The sequence below is a fragment of the Motacilla alba genome, chromosome 2 (genome assembly GCF_015832195.1).
Source record: "Motacilla alba alba isolate MOTALB_02 chromosome 2, Motacilla_alba_V1.0_pri, whole genome shotgun sequence".
In the NCBI taxonomy this organism is placed as follows: Eukaryota; Metazoa; Chordata; class Aves; order Passeriformes; family Motacillidae; genus Motacilla; species Motacilla alba.
This window is the reverse complement of record NC_052017.1, coordinates 86,623,908-86,651,158: the sequence shown is the minus strand read 5'-3', so window position 1 is coordinate 86,651,158 and position 27,251 is coordinate 86,623,908. Positions and strand designations below refer to the sequence as shown.

At 41.6% G+C, this 27,251-nt stretch overlaps 1 protein-coding gene across 4 annotated transcripts in view; it reads left to right on the top strand.

Moving 5' to 3' along the window:
- The first annotated feature begins 536 nt into the window (after positions 1–536).
- The window catches only part of EPB41L4B (erythrocyte membrane protein band 4.1 like 4B), a 168,554-nt gene continuing 141,839 nt past the window's right edge, over positions 537–27,251 (top strand). For all 4 annotated transcript variants that reach the window (XM_038163979.1, XM_038163991.1, XM_038163969.1 and 1 more), the window contains exon 1: positions 537–977. In XM_038163979.1, the coding sequence (XP_038019907.1) occupies positions 678–977 (300 nt within the window). In that variant the 5' untranslated portion in view covers positions 537–677. The remainder of the gene's footprint in view (positions 978–27,251) is intronic.

Below are 27,251 nucleotides of genomic sequence, written 5' to 3'. Positions count from 1 at the left end.
ACAGGCGAGATCCGTCCTTCTGCCTGCGCCCAGTTCTCCATCCCCCCCCTTGCCTTTTTTTATTTCCAAATAACTTCCCCCGTCCCCTCTCCCGCCCGTCCGAAGGGGCGGAAGCGGCAGACGGGCGCGGGAGGGACGCGGGGCGGGGGCAGCGCGCAGAGCTCGGCGCGCAGCAGGGGCCGCCCGGCAAGCCCGGCCGGGGAAAGATTCTCCGCGCCCCCGCCGCTTCTCTCGCCTCCCCGGCCCGGGGGCGGTGGCGAGGAGCTGCCGTCGCGCAGACACCGCCCCAGCGCCCGCGGAGCCGGGGCTGTTTCTGGAGGAAAGGAGAGGAGAGGAGCAGCGCGGCGCGGCTCGGCTCCTGCCCAGCCGAGCTGCGGGGCGCTCGCCCCGGCCTCCCCCGCAGGTGGCCGCCCGCCTCAGCAGCTCCCCCTGCCCGCCGCGCCCGCCGCACACCCCGGTGCGCGGCGGCGGGAGGGGCCGCGTCCCGCCCCGCCCCGCCGTGCCGCTGCCGGGCGGCGCTGCAGAGGGCGGAGCGGGCGGCGGGGCGGTGCGGCCGGCGCCCGGCGCGGGCTGGCTCCCGGCGGGCGGCGCTGCTGCGTTGCTCTGGGAGGCGCCGCGGGGCCGGGCGCGGAGCTGCGGGCTCGGGGGTGTGAGCGGCCGGGCAGGGCGCCCCCAGGATGCTGCGGTTCCTGCGCAGGACCTTTGGCCGGCGGTCGATGCAGCGCTACGGGCGAGGAGCCGGGCGCGGAGCCGGGCGAGGTGGGCTCGGCGGCGAGGGGGACGAGCGGGACGGGGGGCTGCGAGGAGCGGCCGCCGCCGCCGTCGGCTCGGGAGCCTTCCCCTCCTCGCCGCTCCCCGGAGGGGTCGTGCACAGCGCCGGAGCGCCCGTCCACATCCCGGCGGCCGGCGGCAGCAAGCCGGTGCTGCAGTGCCGCGTCCTTCTCCTGGACGGGACCGAAGTCAACGTGGAGCTGCCGGTGAGTAGTGTGCGCTTACCTCCGCCGCCTGCAAAACGGCGCCTGCAGCTACCCTCTCCCCTCCTCCGCATCGTCCCCCCCTCCCTGGCGACAGGCACCTGCGAGTGCCCCCCCTCCCGGCCGCACAACAGGCGCCGTTCTCCGGGAAAGCCTCGCTAGTTTCGTCCTTCCCTCCGCGGGCGCCCTCGCCGCCGTCTCCGCCTGCATGCACCTGCTGCCAGGTGCGCGGCGCGCCTCCCCGCCATGACCGCCGCCCGCCCCCGTCCTGCCGGCGGGAGCCGTCTGCGCCCTTCTTCCCTCTCCGCGGAGCCAGCGGGGAGGTGGGCACCCGCTCTCCTCCTCCCCTGCGCAGCCGAAAACAGCCCCTTGCAGCGCTGCTTTCCGCGGCGCCTCTCCCGCCGGGAGGGGCCGTCCCCGCGGTGCGGGCGCTACCTGTGCCTTTCCCCGGCTGGTGCGGGGGGGCTGCCCGCTGAGCCCGCCCGACGGCACCGCCGGCTCGGGGGGGCATCCCGGTGTGCCAGGCGGGGGAGAATGGAGCCTCTGCGGGGCAGCGGAGCCTTTGGCCCCGCTGCCGTGCGGCTTGCAGCCCCGCAGCACCTGTGGCGCCGCGGGGAGAGCGAGGCGCGCCCCCGCCGCGGTGGGGTCTCCGGCGGGTCGCCGCCTCCTTCTTCTCCTTAGGTCTTGTTTCCCAGCGTCCCCGCTGCCGGGCCCGGCCGAAGGGCCCTCCGGGATGCCCGAGGCGCTCTCCCCATCCCGTGGCGCCCGGGTGCGGGGTCGGGATCAGGGGCGAGCCCGGGCGGCTCCGGGGTGCAGCCCGAGCCGGCCCGCGGGTGCGGGGACGGTGCCGGCGCTGAACTTTCTCCCCTCCCGCCGCTGTGCAGGAGGAATGAGGAAGGGACGGTGCTGGCCTGCGGGGCTGTGCGTGTGTTGTTTGTGCCTGCTCGCTGAGGTTGGGCCGTGTTTGTAGGTGTTTCAGCATCTCCGTTGCGTGGCTTTTTTTTTTCTCTCTTAAATGCGGCTGCACGGTGTGTATTGGTAATTTGCAGTTTTGGTTTTTTCATTCCTTACAGCTGCTAAGTACTCACCACCCATCCTTTTTTGCTGACCTTTTCCCTCCCTCTTGAAAACCAAGTTTCCCATAAAATAGTATGGAAGTTTACTATGTTTGAAAAGCATTTAATCTTCTTTCCATTTCAACCTAAATAGTCACCAGCCATTAAGCTTGGTCTCCAAAAACAGGTGTGAGAACTTAGTGAGTGTAACAGCCTGAGAAATTGTGCACTGCTTTAATCTCCAGCAATATAAAAAAGAGGGTTTTCTCAGAGTACCTTTAGACTCTTGTTAGGTGCCTTTCATATTAGCTGTCATCTGTATATATTGGCATAATTTCAGTAAAACATGGAATTTGGCAACCCTATTGTTTCTGCTTGAAAGAAACAGAAGAGATTGAGTAAGACTCTTACAAGTGAAGTATGTGAACGGAGCCACCTAGAGATACTTGCTGCAGCATTATCAGGTCTCCCTTGCCTACAGACTACATTGCACATTTCTAGATATTTGAAATGCTAATATATTTCCTCTCCTCACATCTCCTTCTCAACTTGCTGAACTCCTCTTGCATCTCAGCACAAATCTTTTACAAAGTAGAACTGATGATTGTTATCAGTGATCAGTGTGCTAAGGGTTTACTTATAGAGGTCTGTGTCAATAAGCTTGGTAAATATTTTGTTTAAGGTTATACTCTGATTTGTCAAAGGTCAGATTTTGCTGTCGAGCCCGTTTAAGATGGTCTGAGGATTTGTAGGATCAGAAAGTGATGTAATGACACTCATAGTCCTTGAGTGCTGAAAACATATAGACATATCTGCTTGGCCCAGTAAAGAAGCTGTAGAGCATTCTTCCTTGAACTGACCTGCAGATGAAGTTTAGACTTGCCAGTGCTCTCACAATGTGAGCTGCACGTGTGCTGGTTGTCGCTCAGCTGTCCAAAGAGAGAGTAAGAAGTTGGCATTTTTTTTTCACCCAAATCCCTAAAGTGATGTAGGACTTTGGAGCATGTAAAAGCTGTCAGTGTTTTGAGGCGTAGAAACTGTTCTGTTGAATTACATATCTGTTCCTCATGTTTTTTTCCTTTCTTTAACAGAAAGTGACACCCACGCTGAGAGTTAGAAAAACTGAAAAAGGCATTGCACCGTTTATAGAAGTTGATCAGTAAAGTTTCTCTGAGCTTTGCAGGTCTAGATTTCATGGGAATAGGGCGTGAAACAGAACTTTAATATTCAGAAGCTGAGGTATGGGACTAGTTAAGCTGAATGAATTGAGTAGCATCTCTTAAAAAAAAAGTGTATTGTGCTTTCTTTCATTTTAGCTCAAATTTTATCAAAAGGAGAGAGTGTGGGCTTCATCACCAATGAGCAGCTTACTCATGAAGTCAAGTACAGAAATGATTGCAGAGGATTTCACTGTGCTGCTGATTGTGTTTGCAAGCACTTATTTCAAGAGATACTGGCATCTATAAAATGTGCTCTTCATGCTGACATTGTTCCACTCTTGCCTTTCTAGTTGAGAAACGAACTTGTTGGTATTAGAACACCATACTCTTGAAATTACAACTTTTTAAGCTCTCTCTAAGACTTTGTTTAGAAGTAATTGAAAGGTTTATTGGATTTCAAAGACTATGAGGTTTATTTGCTTGTGTGGAGGAATGACAGAAAAGACATGACTGGAGGAAAATTAAACTATATACACAGAAAAAAGGTTCTAAGTTCTTTTCTTTTTAGTTATTGTTTCAATTTTTTAATATTCCAATAAAACTGAAACCCTGAAACTTTTGTCCAAATAAATGTATTGTGTTCTGCCGCAGTGTTTTCTTATAGGTGGGGACTGTTGGAAAAACAAATCCTACATCAGTAAGTGGTTTGTGGTTAATGTTATAATTTGTGTGATAGTGTCTGTATCAGAAAGTGCATGTCTTGTAAGCTCTTGTTAGTTTATGGTGGTAACAGAAGCAGAGATCCATCCTGATCTCCAAGTTCTTCTGTAGCCCCTTCTTCTCTAGACTGTATAGCAGTAGTGAACTAGAGTCATCTTCCTTCTTTATCGGTGCTTCCACACCCTCTTTCTACTGGAGCATTTGCACTTTATTCTTTTTACTGCATGTGCTCTGCCCTTGGACTACCCCATCTGCAAGCCTGCCCTTCTACGTGCTGTGTACTCTTTCATTTGTAGGTGTTCTCTGGCTTTCACAAACTTGTTTCGTACCCAGCTGCCCCCACACAAATGTCAACACAAGATTATTCTGAGCACTGCAGATACCTCTGGATAATGGTTTCTATACTCAGCTTCTTGCATGAAATTTCAAGGATTGCTTAATGATGCTGGCTTTCTTTCTGCACTCTTAAGGCAAGAGTCATGTACTTTAAAAGTATTCTTTCTAAACAGAATAATGCACTGGATGGCTTTTTCAACCCACGAGCTCCTCAGGGCCCTGTATTGAATATGAGACGCTATTAAGGTTGGTCCTGTTATACAGGAGTGAGTGGCAGTTGACCAGTTCTGTTGCTGTGGGGTGATTTCCCATGGGAAGGGGAACATAAATGGTGTCATTACTTCTTCTTGACCTGACCACCACGTGTCTGCACATCTGAATTCCAGTGATGAGAACTGATGCAGGGAGAAAAATGCTTCCATTAAAAACCATCCCTCCTCCCTCACACATAGCTGTCTGTGTATTTCTTTTTACCATTGGGAACCTGTTCAGTATCTTTTGTGTTCCACTCTCACTTACACTGGAGGCTATTAGCTGGTCAGAGTTTGCAACTTGATTGTAGGTAGATGGAAGGCCACTTGCTCACTGTTGCCAAAACAATCCTGCCTCTGTTTTTCTGGAGGACTCGTGACTTTAATGAAAGAAAAACTGGTTGTAGGTGATGTTGTGTTCTTACAGAAAGAATGCAAGGAGAGAGCATTGACATTTAGGCAGCAGTGATGGTGTCTGCTAGTTAATACATAGATGGCTTTCAGATAAAGCCAAAAAGCCAATTTTTTCTTAACTCTAAGGCATGATGGCTGACATTTCTAAAAACTGAGCCTTTGATTTTTAATTAGGTGCATCTTATGAAAGCTTAAAGGGCAGATATGAATGATGGCTATTCAGTGGGACTGTCAAGAGTAGCAGGAATTAATGTTGCTTAATGCCGTTGAAAACGGTATTTTCTGATAAATTGTGGGAGGGCGGGAGGAGAATGTGTAGAGTGTTCTTGGCTTTCTGTAGTCTTAAGTGGGATAAAAGAAGAAGCAAATGGTAAGCTTCCTCCACTATGAAAATCCTCATCCTGCAAAGCAGTTCTGAGATACCTTACATTTTCTGTGATGTGAATCCACAGCAGTCAACATGTTGTCTGTTATAAATACTTCTTTCTAAAAATCTTCTTGCTCTGATAAATTCCTCTGCTGTTGTGAGAACCGTTACAAAGACTTGTGTGATGTGTTAGAAAGTATGTAATGGTTAAGGATTAAACTAATCAACAACTCAAATATAACTCTTCAAATCTGTGAATTATTTTCAGATGAATGGCTTTTATATTATTTCTTTGCCATCCTTTTGGTGGATCTGTTTTAATAATTGTTTTGGCTGCTATGGAAACACTTCAGGATAGGAATAGTAAATGTTCTTCAATACTGTTTTCTAATCTCTGATCTGCTATGTGTTGTATTCTTTTCTTATTGGGGTGACATGAGCATAGCAAAAATTGCTGTCTGGCCTCTATGCTTACATCAAATATAAATGTTAAATTAACTCTCGAGCAGTCATCTCAGTTTTATTGATTAGTGTATTTGACTTGATAAAGTTATAATTATCAGGAAAGAAGTGCAACTCATTTTTTCTTTCTTTCATATCTTATATGACTTCCAAATAATGTTTCATGAATATTACCTCTAGAGACATGCTCTAATATGGATGTAGATACTTGGATTTAGGTCCTGCTCTGGAGTTTCCTGACTTAAGGAGTTACACACACATACACTCCCCTCTGACAGATATATTACATCACATGGGTAATGGGATTCTTTAATAAATTCTTTAAAGCTTTTATCACTTATAAAATTGGTAATATACCTTCTTTATGCAGAAGTTACCTTTCAACAACATGAAATTAGAGTACCTGCTGGAAAATGTTAAAAGCATATTTGCAACGCTGGAAAGGGAAAGGCCTCTCACGTTCATGAGCTCCTGTGAGCACCAGCACCAGTAATTTCCTTCATAAACTGATCAGGCTCTGTTGGTAGAAGAGGTTGGATATTTTTGCTTCTTCAGTTCATGTTGAAATGCCTTTTGAGTACCTTAGAGCTCTGATTAAGCAGCTGTATCTGGAACTCAATGTGTTGTCTGCTGGTAATAACCTTTAATTATGTTATCCCTGTTCCATATGCCTTGATGCATTGCTGCAGTGTGTACTGAAGGTGTGTGAAAGGCATTCATAGTACAGTCACATACAGAATCAGGAACATGCACAGCCCCAGAGAGAGAAAAATGAGATGGGGTGTGCACACATGACTGCAGCCATGCTTCAGAAATGCATGAGGTTAGGCTCTTGAGAGAGAGGAGGGAATTTTTGGCCATTGATGTGCTTGTCAAACATCCCCAATAAATCTACAGCAGATAAAAGAAACCTAGTAGGAAAGGGAGTACATAGTAGAATAAGGAGACAAAAAGCAGCGTTTTGTTTTGGCATATGTAAGAGAGATTCTGCTTGTGATTTCCATTAGTTAATAATGAAAACCAATACAAATTTTCAGTGTAATACAGATAGACAGGATGACAGGAGTCATCCTTTGCTGCTGCAAAGAGTTGACAACCAGGGAGGGGGAGAAAGCCAGTAATGGCAGCCGTGTAATGCAAAAGCAAGAGCACCTGGTACTAATTCTCTGATGGAGAGCTTACGTGTTTGGAGAGATGGGGAGAAGATAAGTTTGTTGTATGCATTTGTTCAGAAGCCTTTTAGCAGTGAAGACAGCTATGCTTAGGAGAGTAAGCATGTGAAAAGTCAGTTTGGCTCTCATTTATTAGCCCAAAAATGCATTTCATAAAAGATGCTTGCCCTGGGCTTACCTATCTGACAGCAAACCTTGGAGAAGCTTTGAAGACCACCATGGATTTGAAGGGAGAGGGTCTGTAAGAGGGAAACTTACAGAACAGTTTGACAATACAGAAACTTTTTTGTCAAGTGTATGTCTAATATGTTCTGGGGCTTTGTTCCAGTGGTTCTGTTCTAGCCTATAGTGCTGGGTGGCAAGCCTGTAGCTTTGGGCTCTTAGTCCTGAAGAGGAAAAAGAACATCTGGGCAAGTAAAAAGTTCCTATGAGGTAAGAAATAGGAACAAAGAGAATTTGGAAGTGCAGTACATGTGTAAGACCAAGCAGAGGACTAGTTTTGTTTGAATTGCAGAAGATGTACAGGAAGAAAAAAGCTGAAGAGACTGTATGAATAACAGTATAACTATATATAAAGTACAGGATTTATTGTTCATCTGTTTCTTTTCTGAAACAGAAAGGGGACAGCTATCTCTGCTCCTGCGTCTCTGCATATGCTTTGTCTTCATGTGCTTCCTTGTGCTCCTGTTTGCAATACCTCTGTAAATACCTTTTTTATATAACTTTCTCTGAGAGGCCTTGTTTAGTGTCTCACCTTCTTCAAGCCTAGGTCCATTTTGCAATTCAGGTCTTCTGTTGTTAAATTCCCAACCATTTCAACTCTCCCTTTTCATTTGCAATCTTCTCCTTGAGCAATTATCTATACTTTTTCTGTGTGGTTATCATCTGTATTACTAGCATGATACCTAATGAATTTTCTTCTTATATGAGCAGATTTATTAAAGTTTCATGGGTCTTCCTTTACTTGATTCTGTTTTCCCAGTCTGTAAAAGTAGTTTTATTTGCTTCTCAGGAGCAGCTAGCTACACAAGCTGTGAGGGATCTCTTCTGGAAGGCACTCTTTAAAGAGCATTAGAGGTCTGCTTCCTTCTGGTTTGAGGCTTAACCATAGTTCTCTGTCCTGTTCTCTCTTACTAGTTTAGAAAATGTCTGTATTTTCGTGCAGTTGTCAGGAATTTGAAAGGCTCCTGAGTCCTTCTCCTTCCCCAGGGAAAGTTCAATTTCCCTGCTGTGGCCATGAGTCTGTGGCTGGCTCGGCAGCTCATTCAGCCAGCTTGACCTACCTAAGTGCCCCCTCTGCCAGGGCACAAATGGTGCAGGTTGAGGACAGCTTGTTGTGAACATCTGTACAGCTGACATTAGGGAAACATTGGTAGTTATTGGTGAAATTATTTATTCAAAGGTTAAACCTCCATACTTTAAAAATGTGTGCTTTCACATGGGACAGCAAAAATGGACCTTAAAAGTCAAATGATGTGGACAGGAGGTGGAGAGAAGAAGGGAGAACATACACATCATTGAGTTTTTTAGGCTCTTTGCAAAGTAAATAGAAGGATAAGTACAAATAGTTTCTTTTTTGCTAGAAGGATGAACTCAACGGCTGCTAGCAGTATGTACAGTGTTTCTGGGTTAGTATTTGAAATACTTAAGAAGCAGGGGGCTTTTGGTACTTGTTTTCCAATGCAGACTATGGTAAAATGTTCTTTTATTTTTTCTGCATTAGAAATAAAAGGGTTGAAGGGTAATGAAGTGTTTAGAGTGACCATCTGCTCTTCATTTGACTTACTATTTCCATTTATTTCTATGCATCTATTTAAATGTGTCCTGGACCATTAGCTATATTGTGATGAGATTATTTTGAAATATTTGTTAAAGTTACAGACTCAGACTCCTGCTATGAAGCATGAAAAATATTAAGAGTTAATTTATGTTGGCTGTTTGGTTTTGATCTGTACATATTCAAATTGTTTCCCTTCCTTGTTGTTATGGAACCACAGATAGTTTATCCAAACAAATACCAAATGTTGTCTTTTTGTTTTCCCTTCCCTTTTTTCTTTAAGCACATTGAATTTATTCTGTATTTCATTATCTTAATATGTGTGGTACAGTTTGTATAAGAGACTGGAAATCCTAATAGAAGAGCCAGTTTAATGTTTGTGATATTACAAATAATAAATATTACCAATAACTCTACACAAATACATAGAGAATGTTGGCACTTTCTTTTGAAGAACTTCACTTTATATGAACGTAGTGGTATCAAATATACAGCTAGAAAAGCAGTGTTATCATTTATGGATGGTGACCTGTAATTAAATTATTCTAGACTGTAACATTATTTTGAAGGAGAATTTATTTGAGGATTAATTCTTGTTGACTGTTTGAAAACAATGCTTTCCTCCGTAGTTCTTTGTAGCACTAGTAATTGATTGTACGTATTATTTTCATTTGTATGTTATGTATGTATCTAAAATAAACATAGACTCTGTAGAGAGGATTTTTTTAATTTAGCAGTCTTGACTGGGAAAACACCGGTTTCTTTTTTGTCCTCAGCTGAGACTAAACAAGGATACTGTTTCCCATTTCTAAGTTTAAAGTTTCCTATTGTGTGCATTTCACTGTGTGAGGTCTTGTAGGTTATATATTGGATGAGAAACAATTTCAGTTGTCTTGGTTAAACTTTAAGATTATCCCTGTTTCTGAACAAATTCTCACTTTGATTTTGATAAATAATATTAACAGGCTAACTGCATCACATCTCTTTTGATGGTGTGAGGTCCAAACATTACCTGCTTTAACTGTGCAAGTGAATATTTTCCAAGTTTTCTGAAAAAGAAGCAGTCCTATGAAATTTTTTCCTTCTCTCTTGTTTCTATCCAGATTTGGTCAAGGCTGCTTTCTGTCATTTAAACAAATATCTTTCATACCTGGTTAGTGGTTTCTGGATCTGTGAAAATGGTATGATTTTAAATTAAGAGCTTACATTTATGTAAAAAGACCAAACTCAAGAACTTCCATTCTCATAAGCAGGTCTGAGCACACCAGTGTTCAGTGCAATCATTGTGCTGCAATAAAGATCACTATTCAGTAGAGATGCTGATCGTCAGTGTGGAGGTTTTATATTCAAGCTACTTACTGAGTAGAAATTCTTCTCGAATAATGAACCTTCCATGAGTGCTTTGCTTTGAGAGATGATGAATGATGAGTCTGTTATCTCTTTGAATTAAGCAAATAAGTGAAGAGTGGTGGTATTCTTCAAAGTAGGTCGTATTGCTAGGAAGGGCAGCACCCTGCAAGTGTAAAGTCCAGCAAGCAGTGTCCACTTTTCTCTCATTTTTTGGTCTTTGGATGCCGATGGAAATTGCTGTGAATTCAGACATCCTGCTATAGCTCTGGGGAGGACTGAGCTGGTTTAAAAGTGTCACAACAGAACTTTGTTGTGCAAAAGACTTAATTTCTTTTCCCCCCTCTTCCTGCTGTTTCATGTCACTGGGTTTGATTTAGTTTCTTTCCCCTCTGTTCAGCAATGAAGAGAGGGTGGCAGAAAATGTTCTTCTTTGTGGCTGGCGTCCCCTTTCCCTGAGGAGGAGCATTTCCAGCCCCGCTCCGACTGACTGAGTCAGCCCACGAGTCTCATCTGCCAAGGGCACGCTGTGAGCTGGGGCTGGGAATACCCAGCTGCAGGGTGGCTCCACGTGTGCCCAGCATCTCTCTGGCACTACTAATTCTGCCTGCAGCTCTCAGCAGCACACTGGAGTTTTGTTCTTGACTTCCAGTTAATTAGATGTTCATTTTGATGGGCTTTCTTTTTAATGGGGGAACTTGCTTACTAAGACAGTAGAGACCCCTGGTTCCTTTTACAGAAGCCAGTGAAGCCATTCAATGTTGACTGCAGCACTTTTCCCTTTCTCCTTTAAGCTGATATCAGCCTGTGTGTGTGCTCTGTTGCCTTCATTCCTTTCTTCTCATAGAATGATATTTCACATTTGGCTTTTCTCTGTTCAATGAACTGTTTCAAAACTTATCAAATCAACCCCCCTGTTTTTAGGTGTGAAAATCGGTGATGTCCCTTTGGGGCATCAAAACTCAAACTGCTGCAAAACGGTAGGCGCTTGGAGAGGAATTTTTCTTTTAATTAAAGAGGTTTTGTTCGTGAAGGGTGTATAATAATATTTTGGGAGGTCAGTCTGTGAAGAAATAATCTCAACAACAAATATTTTATACAGTATTCCTAAAGTTAGAATGGTAAACAAGATGAGGTTATTTGTTGGTTTTTGCCCTCAGTGCAATACAACAGTTATTTACCCACTGCCTTCATGTTTTGCCTTGAATTCTCTGAGCCATCTCCTCTTTTGTTGGTATTACTTATAATTGGTTTGGTTTTTTTTTTTCCCCTGTGTAGCATGTTGATGCATTATATGCATTAAAATTTGTCCTACAGTGAAACTTTTCTGATGTGTCATTTCTGGCTTTAGAAAATAAAGATGTTTACTTTAAAGATGGAAAAAATGAGGAAGGAGTTGGAGCATTTGTCTGTATATTAGCAAAAAAATAGGCCTAAGTTGATGACTGCATTTCTCAGAAGGGAGTGGGAATAGAAAAATTCAGCGCTGTGAAACAAAAACAAGTGGGTTTTGTTTGCAGCTATTGAAATTTGCCAGCAGATATTGTTATTTTACAGTTCATGTGCTTGGATTTTGATGTATTTTCACATTATACACCCAGCATATTTTGGTCTGTGATTTGATTATAAAACATGTTTTGTAAAAAAAAAAAAAAAAGTTCATCTGTTTCAGCAAACGTTTTGCTTTAACAACATTGTTATGGTCAGGAAAGTGGACCATATTTCATCCCCCTACATGTTATTGTATTAGCTACTGATAAAATGGTTTTTCTTGAAGAATTTCATCTCCCTTCAACAGAGCAAAACAGATCATCTGACAGCATCTACAGTACGATCAGAATCTTGAAAAATTGTCAAACAAAGCAGAAAGATATGTTCTTTTGTAAATAGAAAATACTGTTCGTCCAAAGTCTGTTTCAGAAAGCAGATTTTTCCCTGTAAAAGCTGCCAGTTTCTCAGCATTTGTGTAATGCCAGGAGGGAAGAACTTTCCCAGCTGTTTCAGTAAGCTGCATGCTGGAAGCTTTCTAGGAAGAGAAAATAGTTGGATGAACCTCTGTGTGACACCTCTCTATGAGCTTGCTGTGACTTTCAGGAGCTGTTGAGAGTGGGAAAGCTGCAGTGCAAGTGCTGGCTTGAAGGATAGCCCTCAAAATGAACCTTGTTTCTTTTGCACTCTGGAAGGCACCTTACTGCTTACTGAAATAAAAAGTTACTTCTTAATTTAAGGCGGACAGAGCTTTTACATAATACCAAAATCTTCATTAAGGTGTTTGGAAAAGCTGTTTCTTGCAAGCTACAGGGCAAACAACTGGTTAGGTTGTGAGAGATAGGAAAACATCTAAAGAATATGAATTCCCCTTTAATGCATATGCACTAACCTCATTAACAGGATAAGGCTGTCAAGACTGGGGCAGCATTAAATGACTTGTGGGAGCCAGCAAATACAGATCCCATGAAAAGCCTCAGGCCTGAGGAGCTCTCCCTACAGACAGCATCACTCTGAGCAGCACTGCCTTCATTCCTTGCACGAGTTTTGGATTAGACTCCAAAATCCTGTATATGGGAAGGAAGCTTTTTCCCCAGTTTTCCTTTTGAGTCTTAGAGAGCTGCATATACTTTTTGTACTGGTTTCTTAAATAGTGTAGTCATCTGTCTGCATTGCAGAGCTGATACAGGTGAGGTGGAGGATGAAGTTCTTTTCTTTCTGTTGTCTTGTGCATGGATGTGAAAGTGCTCACTGGAAACAGCAGATAGTTGAGTGACCCTGTGCAGTCTAACTCCAGTTTGTGGTGCTGAAAAAACCTCTCTGAAAGCAAAACATGAATTCGGTGCAGTTCTGGAGGGACAAAATGTGACCACTTCCTCTGCTTCTGAGACTGTTGTCTTCTTTGCTTGGAAATTATCTTCTGTGAAATGTCAAACTTGGGTAATCTCTGCCTCTGCACAGATGGTAATGGAAGCTCCCAGAGTGGCAGACGAGGGCGTGGGAGGCTGGGTGTAGGGCTGATGTTCTAGGAGATTCAGGGGTGACCTTACTGCTCCACAGCTGGCTGAAAGGAGGGTGTGGACAGGTGGGAGTCAGTCTCTTCTTCCAGGTAACAAGTGACAGGACAAGAGGAAATGGTCACAAGTTGTGCCAGGAGATGTTTAGGTTTGATGTTAGGGAAAATTTCTTTGTGCTAAAGGAGTTGTCAAGCATTGTAATGGGCTGCCTGGGAAAGTGGTGGAATCACCATCCCAGGAAGTGTTCAAAAATGTGTAGGTGTGATGCTTAGATACGTGTTTTAGTGGTGGACCTGGCAGTGTTAGGTTAGTTTTTGACCTTGATCTCAGAGGTCTTTTCCAACCTTAATGACTCTGTGGTTCTGCAATGAAAATACATGCTTTGGAGTATACTTCTCTTTGTCTTGTACATCGACTTAACCCACAGTGCTAATAAACTTGGGGTGGTTTTACTGCTAAAGGATGGGTTATAAATGCAGAAATGGCACTGTAGACAAGCCTGCAGCTTTGGTTTTAGATCTAAATGAATTTGTAGTGTTCCTTAAAGTGCATTTTGTATCTCAAAAGCCTTTGTGAGGCTGCTGGTTCCTAGTGGCATTAAGAAATGGGATTTATGTTTGAGGTGGCAAGGATTTATGATGCACATTTTCGTTTTGTGCTGGAATAGGGAGTGAGACAGTGTTCTTAAGGTTTGACTAAATGAATGCAAACTTCCACATACTAACAGAACTTCTTGTTTTTACAAATAAATATTTTGCAAAGAGAGTTATTAGAATGAAATACATGCAGAAAGTCTCTGATTATTGTTACCTGCTTTTAGTACCCCTGAGCAGCACTGCCTTCATTCCCCACTCATCCCAAAAATATCTGTCTACTTCACCACCACTTCTGACCAAGCTACTGCATTTGCTAAGAAAATTTACATAACGTTAGTGGTTAGCAGATGTTCCAGCTGTCTCGGTTCCCATTTTTGTCTCCTTTGAACATCTTTTGTTAAGGCTGTTAGGATGATGTTAAATGGAAGTCAACGGACTATTCTTCTAGACATAATTTCTTCTATCACTCTTTATATTGGAGAGTCATATGAATGGCTTGTAAATAAAAAGGATCTGAACTGTAGGTTTGTTTCAGGTCAGAAAGGGTCATGGTGAACCCTTAATCTGTTCCCCTTCCATGATCAGTCTCTAGAACTTCCTCCAAGAATATGTTTTAAGGCTGTCACTTTTTTGCCATCATTGCTCTCCTTGGATCTCATTAGTTTATCTGTTTTCAAGAGTCTTTAATGAGAAGCAGTTACTTATTCATGTTGCATTTGCACTTATCAGTATAATAATTGGTCTTTTATTGTATCTGATATTTTTATGGTCCCTGTTATCCCGTGTCTTGGAACTTGAGCAGGCAGGCAACAAAAGTCATAGAACTATGGGGAAAAATATTCTGCACATGCAAGTATGTGAAATTCATACACATGCCACCTCTTAGTCTTGTCTATGTCTTAAGTAGATAAAACAAAAATTTATTTACAGATGCTTTTCAGGCTTTTCAGAAATATTGTTTATAGCTTGTTTTCTGACTTTGTTACTAATGTGCAGACATTTGAGCTGAGCACAGCAATGTTGTGTTATAATGGTTTGCTGAATGTTCTATAAAATAGCATTGCTTCTTACCTAATGTTCCCTTGTTTGTTTTCTTGGCTGTAACGTTGCACTGAGAGGTCACAGTCCATTGTTTTTCTGTTGTTATACCAGGGCTCTTGCAGTGCTGTTGAAAGTCAGGGCACTGTCTTTGACCTAGTGAGTGTGCGTGAAACTCACGTTCCTCTCTGTGTGCCTTGTGGTTTCACTGAATTCAGCTACAGTGTGTTGATGAAGTTCTGCATCCCCAGGATTTGCAAATCAGTATGTACAACCAACAAGACCCATCATCTCCTGCTACTGTGCCAGTTTTGTTCAGCAGGAGTAATTTTATTAGTTCCCTCCCAAAGAAAACTGATGAGTGACTGTGAGCAGAACACTTCAGGGTTGCACTGACAGTGCTTCTTGCTGGCTGCTTTCCTCCTTTCCCTTCGTGATTAATTTTTTTTAAAAAAATCTGCCTCTTGTGAACTACACACATCTATTTTAGGAATGCTTCTGCTTACTTCTGTCAGTCTCATCAGCTGTGTTTTGAGAGTATGGGTGTTTTTTGGTCAGTTTAATTTCAAACAGTTCTTGGCTTCTCATCCCATCATGGTGCTGTAGACAGACACCTGCCCTTTCAGCTGTTTGTGGGGCTGTGCAGAAAGCCAGGTCAGGGATCAGACCCAGGGATGTTTCATTGTGGGGTGAAAAAAAAAGGCACATTTGCAGCATTGAGTGTCTGAAATTTGTTAAAAGTATGGCATAAGTGAAGGTCCAAGCAGTAGCCAGAGGGCACAGAAACTCTTTAAAGTGAAAGTTCTGCAACAGCCTGTGTTGTTGAGCTGGGCTGTGAGGCTCTAAGTAATCACTTTAGGAATTGATTGGTCCATGTGCTTGGTGTTCCGTAGCTTGGTCATGTGAGTGCTTCTGATCTGTCCCACCAAAGTAAGACAGGTTAGTGTGGAGAAGAAATAAGTGCTTGGTTGCTGCAGTCATGTTGTTCAGTGACAGAAATTGTGGCAACAGCTTGAGCTAGATCTGCAGGAACTCATCTGGTCCCAAGTCAGAGATCTTGAAGAAATTCATCTAAGGTTTCTTATTGCTGTAGTCAAATGACAGTGTAGTTTTATGGGGGAAGAAGTTAGACTTGTTTTGTGAGACAATTTTCTTGAGATCATGATAATTTATGCTGCCGTTATCTAATCCATTGCTGACTGGACCCAGCTGTCTCTAGTTTTTGTTCTCAGAATCTAACAGGGAGCTAGAGTTGCTAAGAATAACGAAGCTGATAGTGAATTTAGAAAGACACTAGAAATTTTAGAGAAAGTCACCTTTTGTCTAGACATCACTAGTGAAGTTTCAAATAGAACCAGGACTGAAGAGGTGGTCCTAGGGTCATTACTTGATCAGGATATCCTGTGATGGAGTGCATCCCTTATCCCTTTAACACTCGCTGCAGGTGAGATGGAAGGAAACTATATTCAGGAAAAATGATTGCTGCATTGAGCAGGGCCTGGGTTCCTAATCTATTAAGGATCCATAAAATTCAAGTGGTCTGAGTTTAATTGTGGATCTCTATCTGTAGATGTTCCAGAAATGGGTCTTGCTACTACAAATTTAGTAATTCTTGATTGTGAATAAATGTCAATTAAATTTTATCTTTCCATTTCTAATGCCTCAATTATTTTTAATTTAGTGTCTATGAAAGTAGAAAGTAGGCTATGGATGAATTTGACTTCATGTTATATTTACCAAATTAACCTTTTAAGGTTTACTATTAAATTACTGCATTTATAGAAGGAAGCGTTGTTTAAGAGAATGGTCTAAATCAATGCTTTTTAAGAAGCAGGTGGAAGATTATTTGTCTTGAAAGAACAAATGGATAGCTCTGAATCATGCTGAAAGTGTTCCAGTGGAAAATATGCTTTTACTTCCAAGTACACAAGTTACATTAGAACGACAGGTTTCTACTAGAATGACAACTATTTTAAACATGTGAATAAACATACTTTTTTTTTTTTTTTTGAGGGGAAAACCACAGAAAAAAGTTTTGCTTCAGGATTTTCTTTCTTATGACTAAGTAGTTGTGTTCTTTTGATGGCTTGTGGCATAAATCCTGTTTTCAAAATGCTAAAGAAAACAGAGTTCCCAGGCCATCTGGTGCTTCTTTGTGTACATGCGTGCCTGCATCCATTTACGGTCTGGGCTGTTGTGCTGCAGCTTCAGGGTGAGGGAGATCAACTTAGATCTGGGAAACTTAAAGGATGATGCCTACCAGAGCTGGCAAGTGTTGGTTTTAGTGTTCATGGGTGAAGGTTTCCAATTTAATATCTGATTTTTAAAAATTATTAGGTATTTGCTACTCCTCTTGTGATACTCCCAAAGGATCTTTGGAGGTGTTACTCTGTCTGGGTAGTGAGGTGACAATGTCTGTTATCCCCATCTGGACAGGAGATTGAGGCTCTGATAAACTGCTGCAGAACAGATTACTGGAGGTTGCCTAAGACGCTGTTGCCTTTAGCTTTCTCGCTCTGTGGCTAAGCTGACAGAAGGGTCTGCTGGATAACCAGCTGTGAGTTTAAACCATGAGACACACTGAGCTGCAGTGACTGAGATAAAGGTAAATGTGTGGTGTTGTGCAGGGAATGGTGATCTCTAGCAGAGTCATGGGGGTATGTGGGTTTGGTTGAGTACCATTGAATTCAGCAGCTCCAGTAAGGTTGCCCTGTCAGGCTTCTTGGTATGTATGGTTCTGGATTGCTCTTTCTGCACCCACGGTATTCCTCTGTACAGGTTTTTGTCTGGGAAACCCCTGCAAACTATTGCCATTGTATTTTGGGAGTAAATGCTTGAGTTCTGTACTGGCCGAAAGAGGATCTGAAACACTGCCGGAGGGAAAAGTTAGATTGTTAAAGTCTGGATACTTAAGGCATATTCTGTAGATGCGAAGCCCCTTGACTATGTGAGACTGAGGAAACAAGTTTGGCTGTAGTGCCTCTTTATCTGGACTTTGTTCTAGAAGCAGAATTTCACCTTACACAAATACTGGGAGCTGACTAAAGGTATTGCAGTGTTACAGTACAAAGTTCTTTTTGCTCTGACATTTTTTTATTGAATAGAGGTGACTGTCTTGTGATAACCTGGTAGGGTAGAAGATATGAGCTTTACTTGTGGACCACCCAATAAGCCTAAATGAAAAGCACCTCTTTTTGCATGAAACTGGCAGTGTAGAATTTGGTTAAGAGCAGTGATAAAGCATAGACAAAGCTGATAATTTGCTAAAATACAAATCTGCCTGTGCTACAGCTAATCTAGATAGATTACAGGTATTATAATTATTTATTAGTGACTTGTTACACACTTGAAATCACAGAAAAAAACAGATATTTGTCATTTACTTTTCAAATTGCTGGATAAAATTTATTTTGAAGTTCCCCCAGCCTAAGTACTTTAGATTAACAAGGTGGAAGAGGGAGGTTGGGGAGGCAGTTTCAAATTTCTTAAGTTAAGACCTCTGATTTCTTTGAGACTTTTGTTAAACATGTCTGCTGATTGTGAGAGGGAGAGAGAACCAATTTGCCTGTTAAAAATGTATCAGAATCAAACTTGAGACTTTGAACATGTTGCCTGTTAGACTTCTTTTCTGATATGAGTTTATGACTTGTCTAAACACACAAATTACTAGTTCACTGTCAGTGTAAAACAAACCAAAACCAGCTAAGTTTAAATACAATAATCTTATGTTGTGCATCATCTAAAATGTTCTAACATGCTTTCTTTACAATTTTGCCAGTCACAATGTAAAAATGTGAGTGCTTGTAAATTGGCAGACTTCTGTTAAATTATTTTCACTCTTAAGTGCTAGATTAATGGTTTTCTTAGTGTTGTCTTTAGTTTGTTCTTTTTCCCACGTGTTCCTGATCAGCACTTAAAAGATGTGGATCTTCTACTCTTTTGATATGTAAATATCTAAGAATCTGCCTGGTGATGATTGCAGCTTTCTCCAAACTTCATGCCGCTGATACCAAGGGCATCTATTTCACCACGATAATCCTTTCCCATCTGATTCAACTGCCTTGGCCAATGTATCAAAAATTATACATGAATGTGGCTGGTGCTGTAGCTGAATTTTTGTGTTACTATGCTTTTAACGGGAACAACCTGTCTGTCCCAAAGATTGTCCTTGTCAGGCTGTTTCTGTGCACTTGGTTTCATTCTCTGAATCTGAAATACTCTGTTCTGGTGTGCCAGGCTCATAGCATATTGTTCTCCAGCCTGGTGGACTGCATGTGTACTTGCATGAGTGCTGTGGGTCATGAGTTAGTCAAGAGGTAATTATCTTCTCACATCTGCAGGAGCCTACTCTTTTCTCTTGATGTTTTGTCTCGAACTTCATCTTTTGTTAGAAATGTTTCAAGGCTAGAACTTACTATGACATGAAGTGTGGTTTTGGTACTTGATGAGAATGTGTTGAGATCTTTACTGTGTGCGTCTTAACTTTTATCTAGATTTTGAGGAATCTGTCTCCTTCAAAAAGTAAACCAATGGTAGAAATCTCATTTCTTAGGAAGGTGTACTTGATGGCTGTGATCTGGAAAAGTGTCTCATAAGAACAATGTGGGAGAGTGATGTTCCCAACCTCAGACTGCTAATGTCATTTTGGGCAATAAGCAAAGTAGGACTACTGTTTTGATTTGTTTTGATTAGGTGAGGAGTAATGTTGTAAACTGGCTTTTATGGAGACTTTGCAAAGGAAGAATTCCTCAGACAGTCAAGTAGTAGAGACCTTTATAATGTTCTGGAGTTTGCTGCTTTAGTGGGCAGAATTTCTTTAACCTGTGGTAAAAGATTTGACAAGTTGTTCTGCTTAGGCCTTGTAGTGAATAAGACCATGTCTTGTAGCTCAGTAAAAATAACAGTCAAAAAATGGGCTAAACTGGTTTTTATAAACTTAGTGATATTTGGATTTAGTTAAATGGAATGTTAAGCATTAACACATGAAAAGATTATTGGCAAAATACAGAAGTTAGAAACTGAAGAGCTTATAGCAATCCATTCAAAGTGCATTTTTCTAAACAATGATGAACTCATATTTTTGTGTTAAAGGAGAAATTGCATTAACTATTGCAAGCCTGTGTAATTTATCATAATTTGCTCATAACAGGAAGAAAGAATGTAACAAACCGTGCAACTCAGCATAATCATTTTTCTTTTTGACATGCTGAATTTTCATGCTAACATAACAGTTTTGACAAAAATAAAGTGTCTTCAGTTTGCTGCACATTTTTAAGGAAAAAACAATCAACCTGAGATTGTCAAGTATGGGGTTTTCCCTACATTTAATAAATTGAAAGTGTTTCCTAACTTGCATAGAAATAGGAGTTGAGAAAGGGCTGGGTTTTTTGAATGCATGAACACTTGGTATATTTGAATAGAATCTGCTGCATTCCTCAGTGATCTGATGCACACAGAATGCAGTAACTTGGTGGTTTTGCTCTAATAATGCTAAAGTGCACCTGGTTGTTCAAGAAAACTTCATTATGTATGCTTTGTGACTCTAATGATCTTTGTTTTGAGTAAATGTGACTCATCTGGGGATGGGCTGTGGTGACAAACCATACTCATGACACTTGAAAATTTTTGGGTTTTGCTTCCTGAAGCTGTTGTGCTCTTCACATTAATTTTTGATGATTGTTGCCTGACTTCCCATGTTAATTGTATATTGGTTCACTCTGCACTTGCTTTGGGCAAAGGAAGCTCAAAGTACAGCTCTGGGACCCAAAGATCTAGTGAGTGATAAAAACTTATAAATCAGTAGATAAATTTAACTGGCAGCAGTACTTGGCGCAGTGTTGGGAAAACTGCCATCTTGATGTAAGAGCAAACCTGAACTTGGGAAGATAAATAATAAGTTTATAAAGAAAGTAAAAAAATACCTGTTGCCTTTGTTCTTCCAGTATTGAGGATGTACTTGTTTAGTTTGAGAAGTGGAGGAATAGAGAAAAGGGTTGTGGGTAAAGTCAGATTTGCATTTCTGAAGACAATGATTCTTTGATAGAATAGGGGAAAACTTGTCTGTTGTCATTAGGATAATCATCTATGTTTTAGTAGTAGTCAAATAATTTCTGGTTATTACAGAGGTTCTGTTGTAGAGAGCCGAAGCATCTTTTCTTTGTGTAAGTTAGGTTGAACTAGGTCAGGCCTGCATTTTCCAGTGTTGGATTTTTTTTCCCTCAAAATTTTTATGCTGACATAGTTTTTCAAATTAGGGTTAACATAAGGTTTCTGGAAATTAATGAGGCTAAAGCCTCTGCTGTGGAAGGTGTGGTGTAAAGGTTGAGAACCTTGTGTTAATTTAAAAGGTCACGTGAATGAAAGAGCAGTAGAACTGAGAGGAAGGGCAAAGGCAGTAAGAATGTGACTTTGTTGTGGACTGAGTCATGTGCACACCTTGAGCTGCTGCAGATCACAAGCTCTCTTTGTTGGCAGTCATCACCTCCACATGTCTGCCAGTGTCACAGAATGGAGAAGGGCTCTTGCTTCCTGACTAAACACTGAATGTGCATGCACTTTGCTAGTAACAAATGTAGGCACATCTGTAACGTACTCTAATTCTTCTAGTGTCCTCCCTCCTGCACTCAATGTCATTTATAGTGATAAATGTTTTACAAGCGCTTTGTGCAATTTTAAGGTCTAGCAAAAATAAAGTACAGATTATGATGTTATTTTGTTGAGAAACTGAGACGACTGTGCCATCTTTCTTCTGAAATTAAGGATTCTGGCAGCCTGAAACGAGCAAGAAGTATTCAGTAGGGTGCAATATCTGAAAAAGATCATTACTTAAAAAACACAGTTCTCCTAGAGTAATATGGAAAAGTAGAGGAGCTTATCCAGCAAACACCAATCACTAAATGCTGTTATTTATGTTGTCCATTTAGCATGAGTGCCAATTTTCAGATAAAGGAAGTTGAAGGGAACAGATTCAGGTCAACAGAGTTGCTATTATTCCTGATGTTTAAGGGATTATGTTCTTTTAGTTCATGTTATTAGAAGCTTTTTGCCAGAAAAATGCATGAAAGATGAAATTAACCAACAGTATGAACTCTATTCAGTAGCTAAAACATCCTTGGCCACAATATTTATGTGTTAAAGTTGAATGCTAGTCTACTTTACACAGGTCTTCCAAAGTAATTAACATGTATATATTGCCACACAGTAATTTAAACAACAGTCATTTAAAAGGCTTCATTAAACCTAAAAAATGCCAGGCTTGAGGAAGCCATGTGTATGTGTGGCTGCTGGAGCGATTTGTCATTTGAATTGAGAATGAAGCTCCTATTGAAAGCAAATGAACTAGGAAAGAACTGATCCAGCTGTATTGTAAATGAGCCTTAGAAATGAGTATAAGGCCAGTGTTCATTCATACTGAAAAATGTAAGGCTGTGACACTGGAAGGAAGGATGCTGAACTGTTGCAGGATGATTTTATTTTCCCTATGGGTGTGATGGAAGGGGATGGGAGGCAGGGGTGGGGGGAAGAAAAACACTGAAGGAAAAGTTGTAGTGTGTCCCCTTAATTAAGGGCTCTAAGCAAGCTGATATGGTGACATACTATCAGTCTTGGTACTAAATGGGAACTTAGTACTTATTTAAATAGGGACTTGTGCTGAAAGTATGCCACTGCTAATGTCAGTGAATTATAGTAATTTGCTACTGGGTGTTTTTACCTGCATGGATCAATTTTTTTTATGATGTACACTTCGGGCATACTGAGATTGTATTCTTTTTGTCCAGTAGCATCACATATATAGCCTATATATCCTTGCATTCCCCTCCTTGAAGCCATGTTTCAGGTCCTGTTTCATCCTAGATCCTAGTCCCAGAGAGCCATATGATGCAACAACACTGTACTCGAAACTCAGAAAGGCACAACTGCAGTTTTTTGGAAAGAACCAGAGTAAGATGAGTATTTCTCAGTTTATTGTAGTGCCAACAAGCTGGAACCTGCTTATTCCAGTGCTCCACCCTTGTCAGGAGACAAGTAGGCAGTGCAAACAGTGATATCTCAATAGGCCTTTCACCTGCCCAGAACAAACACTGATCTGGTAGACACTCTTGGCAGATGATATGTAGCCAGCTATGATGAATTCATCTTTCACAGTTCAGATTTGGTTTAGATCTGTTTTCTATACAGAAAACACCATGCTTTGAAGCCGGTGTCAAGCTTCAGACTGCCTTTTTTTCCTCTGTATTCTCTATGTTTGCTTCTTTCTAATGGTTTGCAGGGTGGGGATTTGAGAAAGGAGAGGGTTAGTGCCAATCTAGCAGTCAACAGCGTTTAGATACCCCTCAGATTTGCTGTCTTCCATTTAAGAAACTGGTTTTTTTAAGAAAATAGGTCCATCACCAGAAACCTTTTGCAAAACTGCATCATTGATAAAAGTAGGTGATTTTTACCTGAGCTCATCTCTTACATTTCATTATTAAAAAAATTCTAGTGGTGTGTTTTATGTTAGCCCTAATTCCTGTGTCTTTAGCAATTTTGCCTTTAAGTGTTGCAGCCTATATCAGAAGCAGGTTTTGAGCCCTGTTAATGTACTGTCCTCAGATGCTGATTCTTGAAGCTTACCCCTGGGGACAATTCAGTCTCAATACCTAGGTCTGCTTTAGTTAACTTGACCTAAGGTGCTGCTGTGGTCCTCCTACCTACTTTTCCTACTCCGGTTGCTTAGCATGTTAGGTTTTTGTCTGTTAAACCAGAATATTAATTCTACTCACTTTTCCAAAGTCACATTTACACCTGGAAGATGTTTAGGTCTATTAGTTTTGCTGGTGGGGAAAAAATGAGGACTTTGCTCCTGGTTTGCCCAAGGAAACCTGTAGCTAACAGAGATGCTCTTTTCCACTTCAAAAAGAAGTCCTGGCAGCTTCTGTCTGTGTGAAAGAGTTTATGTGTATTGGATGTCTGTAGGGCTGCTGCTTCATCCTGGGTGTTCCTTTCCCCGAAGTAGTTCAGCAGGAGCCCAGTTCTTTTGTTCTTATTTAGGTGGCTAAAGGTAGCTAAGACTCAGATTCTTATCTTGCAGACTTTGAGGGATTTAGTATTTTGTTGCCTCAAGTGGGATGAGAGCCAGCAGAATGTGAGGGAATGAGGGAGCAGATCTTACACAGCCTGTGGTTGTTTGGACTCTTTGCGAGTCTTACTTGACTTGCATTCCTCCTCAGCCCCCATCGCTGATGATGAGATGAGACATTAGCCAGGAGAGTGGTACAGCAGAGCCTAAGCTTTCTATAGAAACTGCTCACATCTGGGGTTGTTGGGAAGTTCTAGGATCTGTGCTCTGCACAGGTGAGCAGTCTCCCTGCAGTGTGCCAGTTGGATGCCCTCTGAAAAGTCTGAGATGCTTGCCTGGCAGATCTGGAATCCACAGGGCTATTTTTTCTTTAGAGAGACCCAGTTAGTGAATCACAGAACCATTTAGGTTTGAAGAGAGCTCTAAAGAGAAGTAATGCTGGAGAGCTTTTTCCTTTGGGCAGACTGGGACCATATTCTAGCCTTCCAAAGAGCGAGAGAGGGCAGAGCAGGAGCTCAGAACAGAGGAATGTTTCTGGGCACTGAAATGAAATGAGGGTTTCATTCCCTTGTCTCCTGCCTGCCTTCTGATAAACATAGAAATTGCAGCTGGATTTCACAAATCTAACCTCTGGTATATGCCTTTTCTTGTTGTATTGTAGTCTGCTATTGTATGATAATTAGCCATCCAGAAGATAACAGAAGCACATAATGATTTTTATGCTAATTCTCCTGTAGACTTAATTTTATTTTCTGGCTAACTTTATAGTTACAGTACCTGTATACCATGCCATGAATAATATCTCCTAGGAAGAGGAAAAGAAGAAAATCAGCAGCACTATCCACAAATTGATATGTTGATTACAGATGTCTTTACAACCCTGCCCGGTCATCACAAAAGACCTTTGGCAAGAACTTCTATAATTTGCCCAGTTACTATGCTTGCCTGTGATAGTGAGATAGGGTTTCAGAGCCTGCATGTGCACCTCAGGGAAGATTTTGCTCTTTTTCAAGCTAAGGCACAGATTTCTAGTGGTGCTCTACTTCTGTTGCACTCTGACAAAGCTCCTGTATGTTTGCTGTACATTTGTAGTGTGATCTTCTTAAAGGAGCTGATAGTACAAACACTTCTGTGCCTTTCTAATCTATTGCCATATAAAGAAAATTTTGCTGAAAGCATCCAAAAATGTTTTTGTTTCCTTTTGTGAGTGCATGCCTTAGTCTTGTTGTGTATTACAGGTATGTATGTTGTCTTGTTCAGTTGCTGAATGAAAAGGTAGAAGAATTAACATTCCCTTGGAGAGTTAATCAGTTTTCTTGGAATAGCTGCTTAAATAAATGAGAGATTGTGTCTTCCTCCTTCTTCCCCTCAAAAGAAGGCTGAATTAACAGATGTTTTTGAAGCAGCCTTTAGGTATTCTGAATCTTAATTTAAACATGAATAAGGCTGGAATGTTATTTGTTCTTGTGTATGCATGTGCAATTTGAAAAAGACATTTATGCTACAGCTTTTACTAGTGACATCTATTTTGATTGTTTTCTTTTTCTAGTATTAAATGACATACATGCCAAGAGGGCTTGCTTATTGGTTTTACATAACTTTGAAGAAAACTCAAATTTTATTAATTTCTTCTTGTACTTCTCCTCCAAGATGTTAAGGAGTTACACCTGTAGAATAAAGGACCCTTAATCCTATTCCACAGAAACATCTACATGTCAGTTGATTTTCTGAATATAATAACTATTTTCCTAAAAGCTGATAACATTTAAAAATAAAATAAAACCCAGGGGTTTTTTGGTTGGATTTTTTTGTTTTCTTTTTTGTTTTTTTGTGGGTTTTTTTTTTTTTTTTTTTTTTTTGCTTTCACATATGAGAAAGGATTAATGAGACAATTAGAGCTGTAGAAACAATGACATTGAATATGTTTTTCCCAAAAACAAACTCAAACTGGAAGGCATGGAACACTTTTCTGCCAGTAAAGATGTGAAAATCCCAGATAGCAGAGAATTTTGTGGTTTCAGTAAAAGCATTTTGAGTATGTAGAAACCAGCCTAATTGCTTGCAATAAAGCAGCAGTGCTTCAGGTGAAAGCTGAACCTGCGTTCCTGGATTATCTGATTTGTATTATCAAGAAGTGTTCCTCATATGTTGGAGGAAATATGAACTCAGTGCTACAAAATAGCCCGGAATAAAGCAAGCTTCTACCAGTCATAGCTTGCTTGTTGCAAAGTGTAATACAGAGGAGAAACTTATGTAGAAAGAATCATTACAAACCATCTCTCCATCTGAGTTTTGGGTGTTGAAACAGCTGACTGGTAACAGAGTTTGCTTCTGTACTTGGAAGCAGACAGAAATGCACAATGACCCCAAGTAAAGAACACTCTTATTAACTATATTATTGGGAGCAAAGTCAGCTTTTTATAAACTATGTTTCCAATGAAATTACTTGGACCTTGTGCAGGCTTAAATTAAAGCAATGTCGTCCTATTTGCATTGTTTACGTATTAAACTTCACAGACAGCTGTTTAATAAATTGAAAAAACAAGGGACTGAAGCAATAACAAAATCTAGGGAAATCTGCCTCCCAGCGCTGAGTTATTTCTGTTGGTTACTGCCTTGATTGTTGTTGTTGGTTTTTTTAAATTTATTTGTTCTTTATTTGAACCTGAAGTATAGCTGAGGGTTATGTGCCTTGGAGGGTGGTGCTGTGTGCCTGAATTTCACTTCATTTCAGTTGGGTGCACGCTCCTTTGGGCTGCTTTGTAAATACAAACCTCTGTGTATGTGTGTTTCTTCTTAATCTTGATGGCATTTGTTTTGTTCTGTTTGATCTTGGCATGCATATATATTAGCCCCTGGTAGAGATGAGTCACAGCTGAGACATGGTACATGTGCAGTGCTGTTTATCAAGCAGTAATTTCAGACTTGATTTGAATATATTTCGTTTAGCTTGAAGGTGTGTGTGCCTTGAAGAACAGGCTTGACAAGATCTTGAAGTGTAAGTAGTAGCAAGGCAAATGTGATCTGTAAGGAGTTTATAGCTCTGAATAGTTGTTGAAATGTTGCAGGGAACAGAAGGAAGATTTGGTAGAAGATGGAAAAATATGGAAGAGTATAGGGAAGAGAGAGAGTGTAAAACAAGACAGTTGGGAAACAGGTTGCTTGAACCAGTCTTGAAAGGAAGGATATAAAGTCTTACTTTTCCATTCCTGTCCCTTAGCTAAGGCAAGTGCCAAGTGCTGCACCAAAGGAGGGGCAAACCCAGGCATCAGCACGCACTGTGTTGGAGGAAAGCTGCTGGAAAGCAGCTGTGCACAAAAAGGCCCTGGGGGTCCTGGTGGACAGCAAGTGGAGCCTGAGCCAGCAGTTTGCTCTTGGCACAAAGGGGCGAGCAGCAAGCATCCTGGACCACACTAGATGGATTGTCACCAGCAGGCCGAGGATGCTGATCTCCCCTGCTGCTCTGCACTGGGGATGCCACACCTGGAGTGCTGGGCCCAGTTCTGAGCTCCCCAGTAC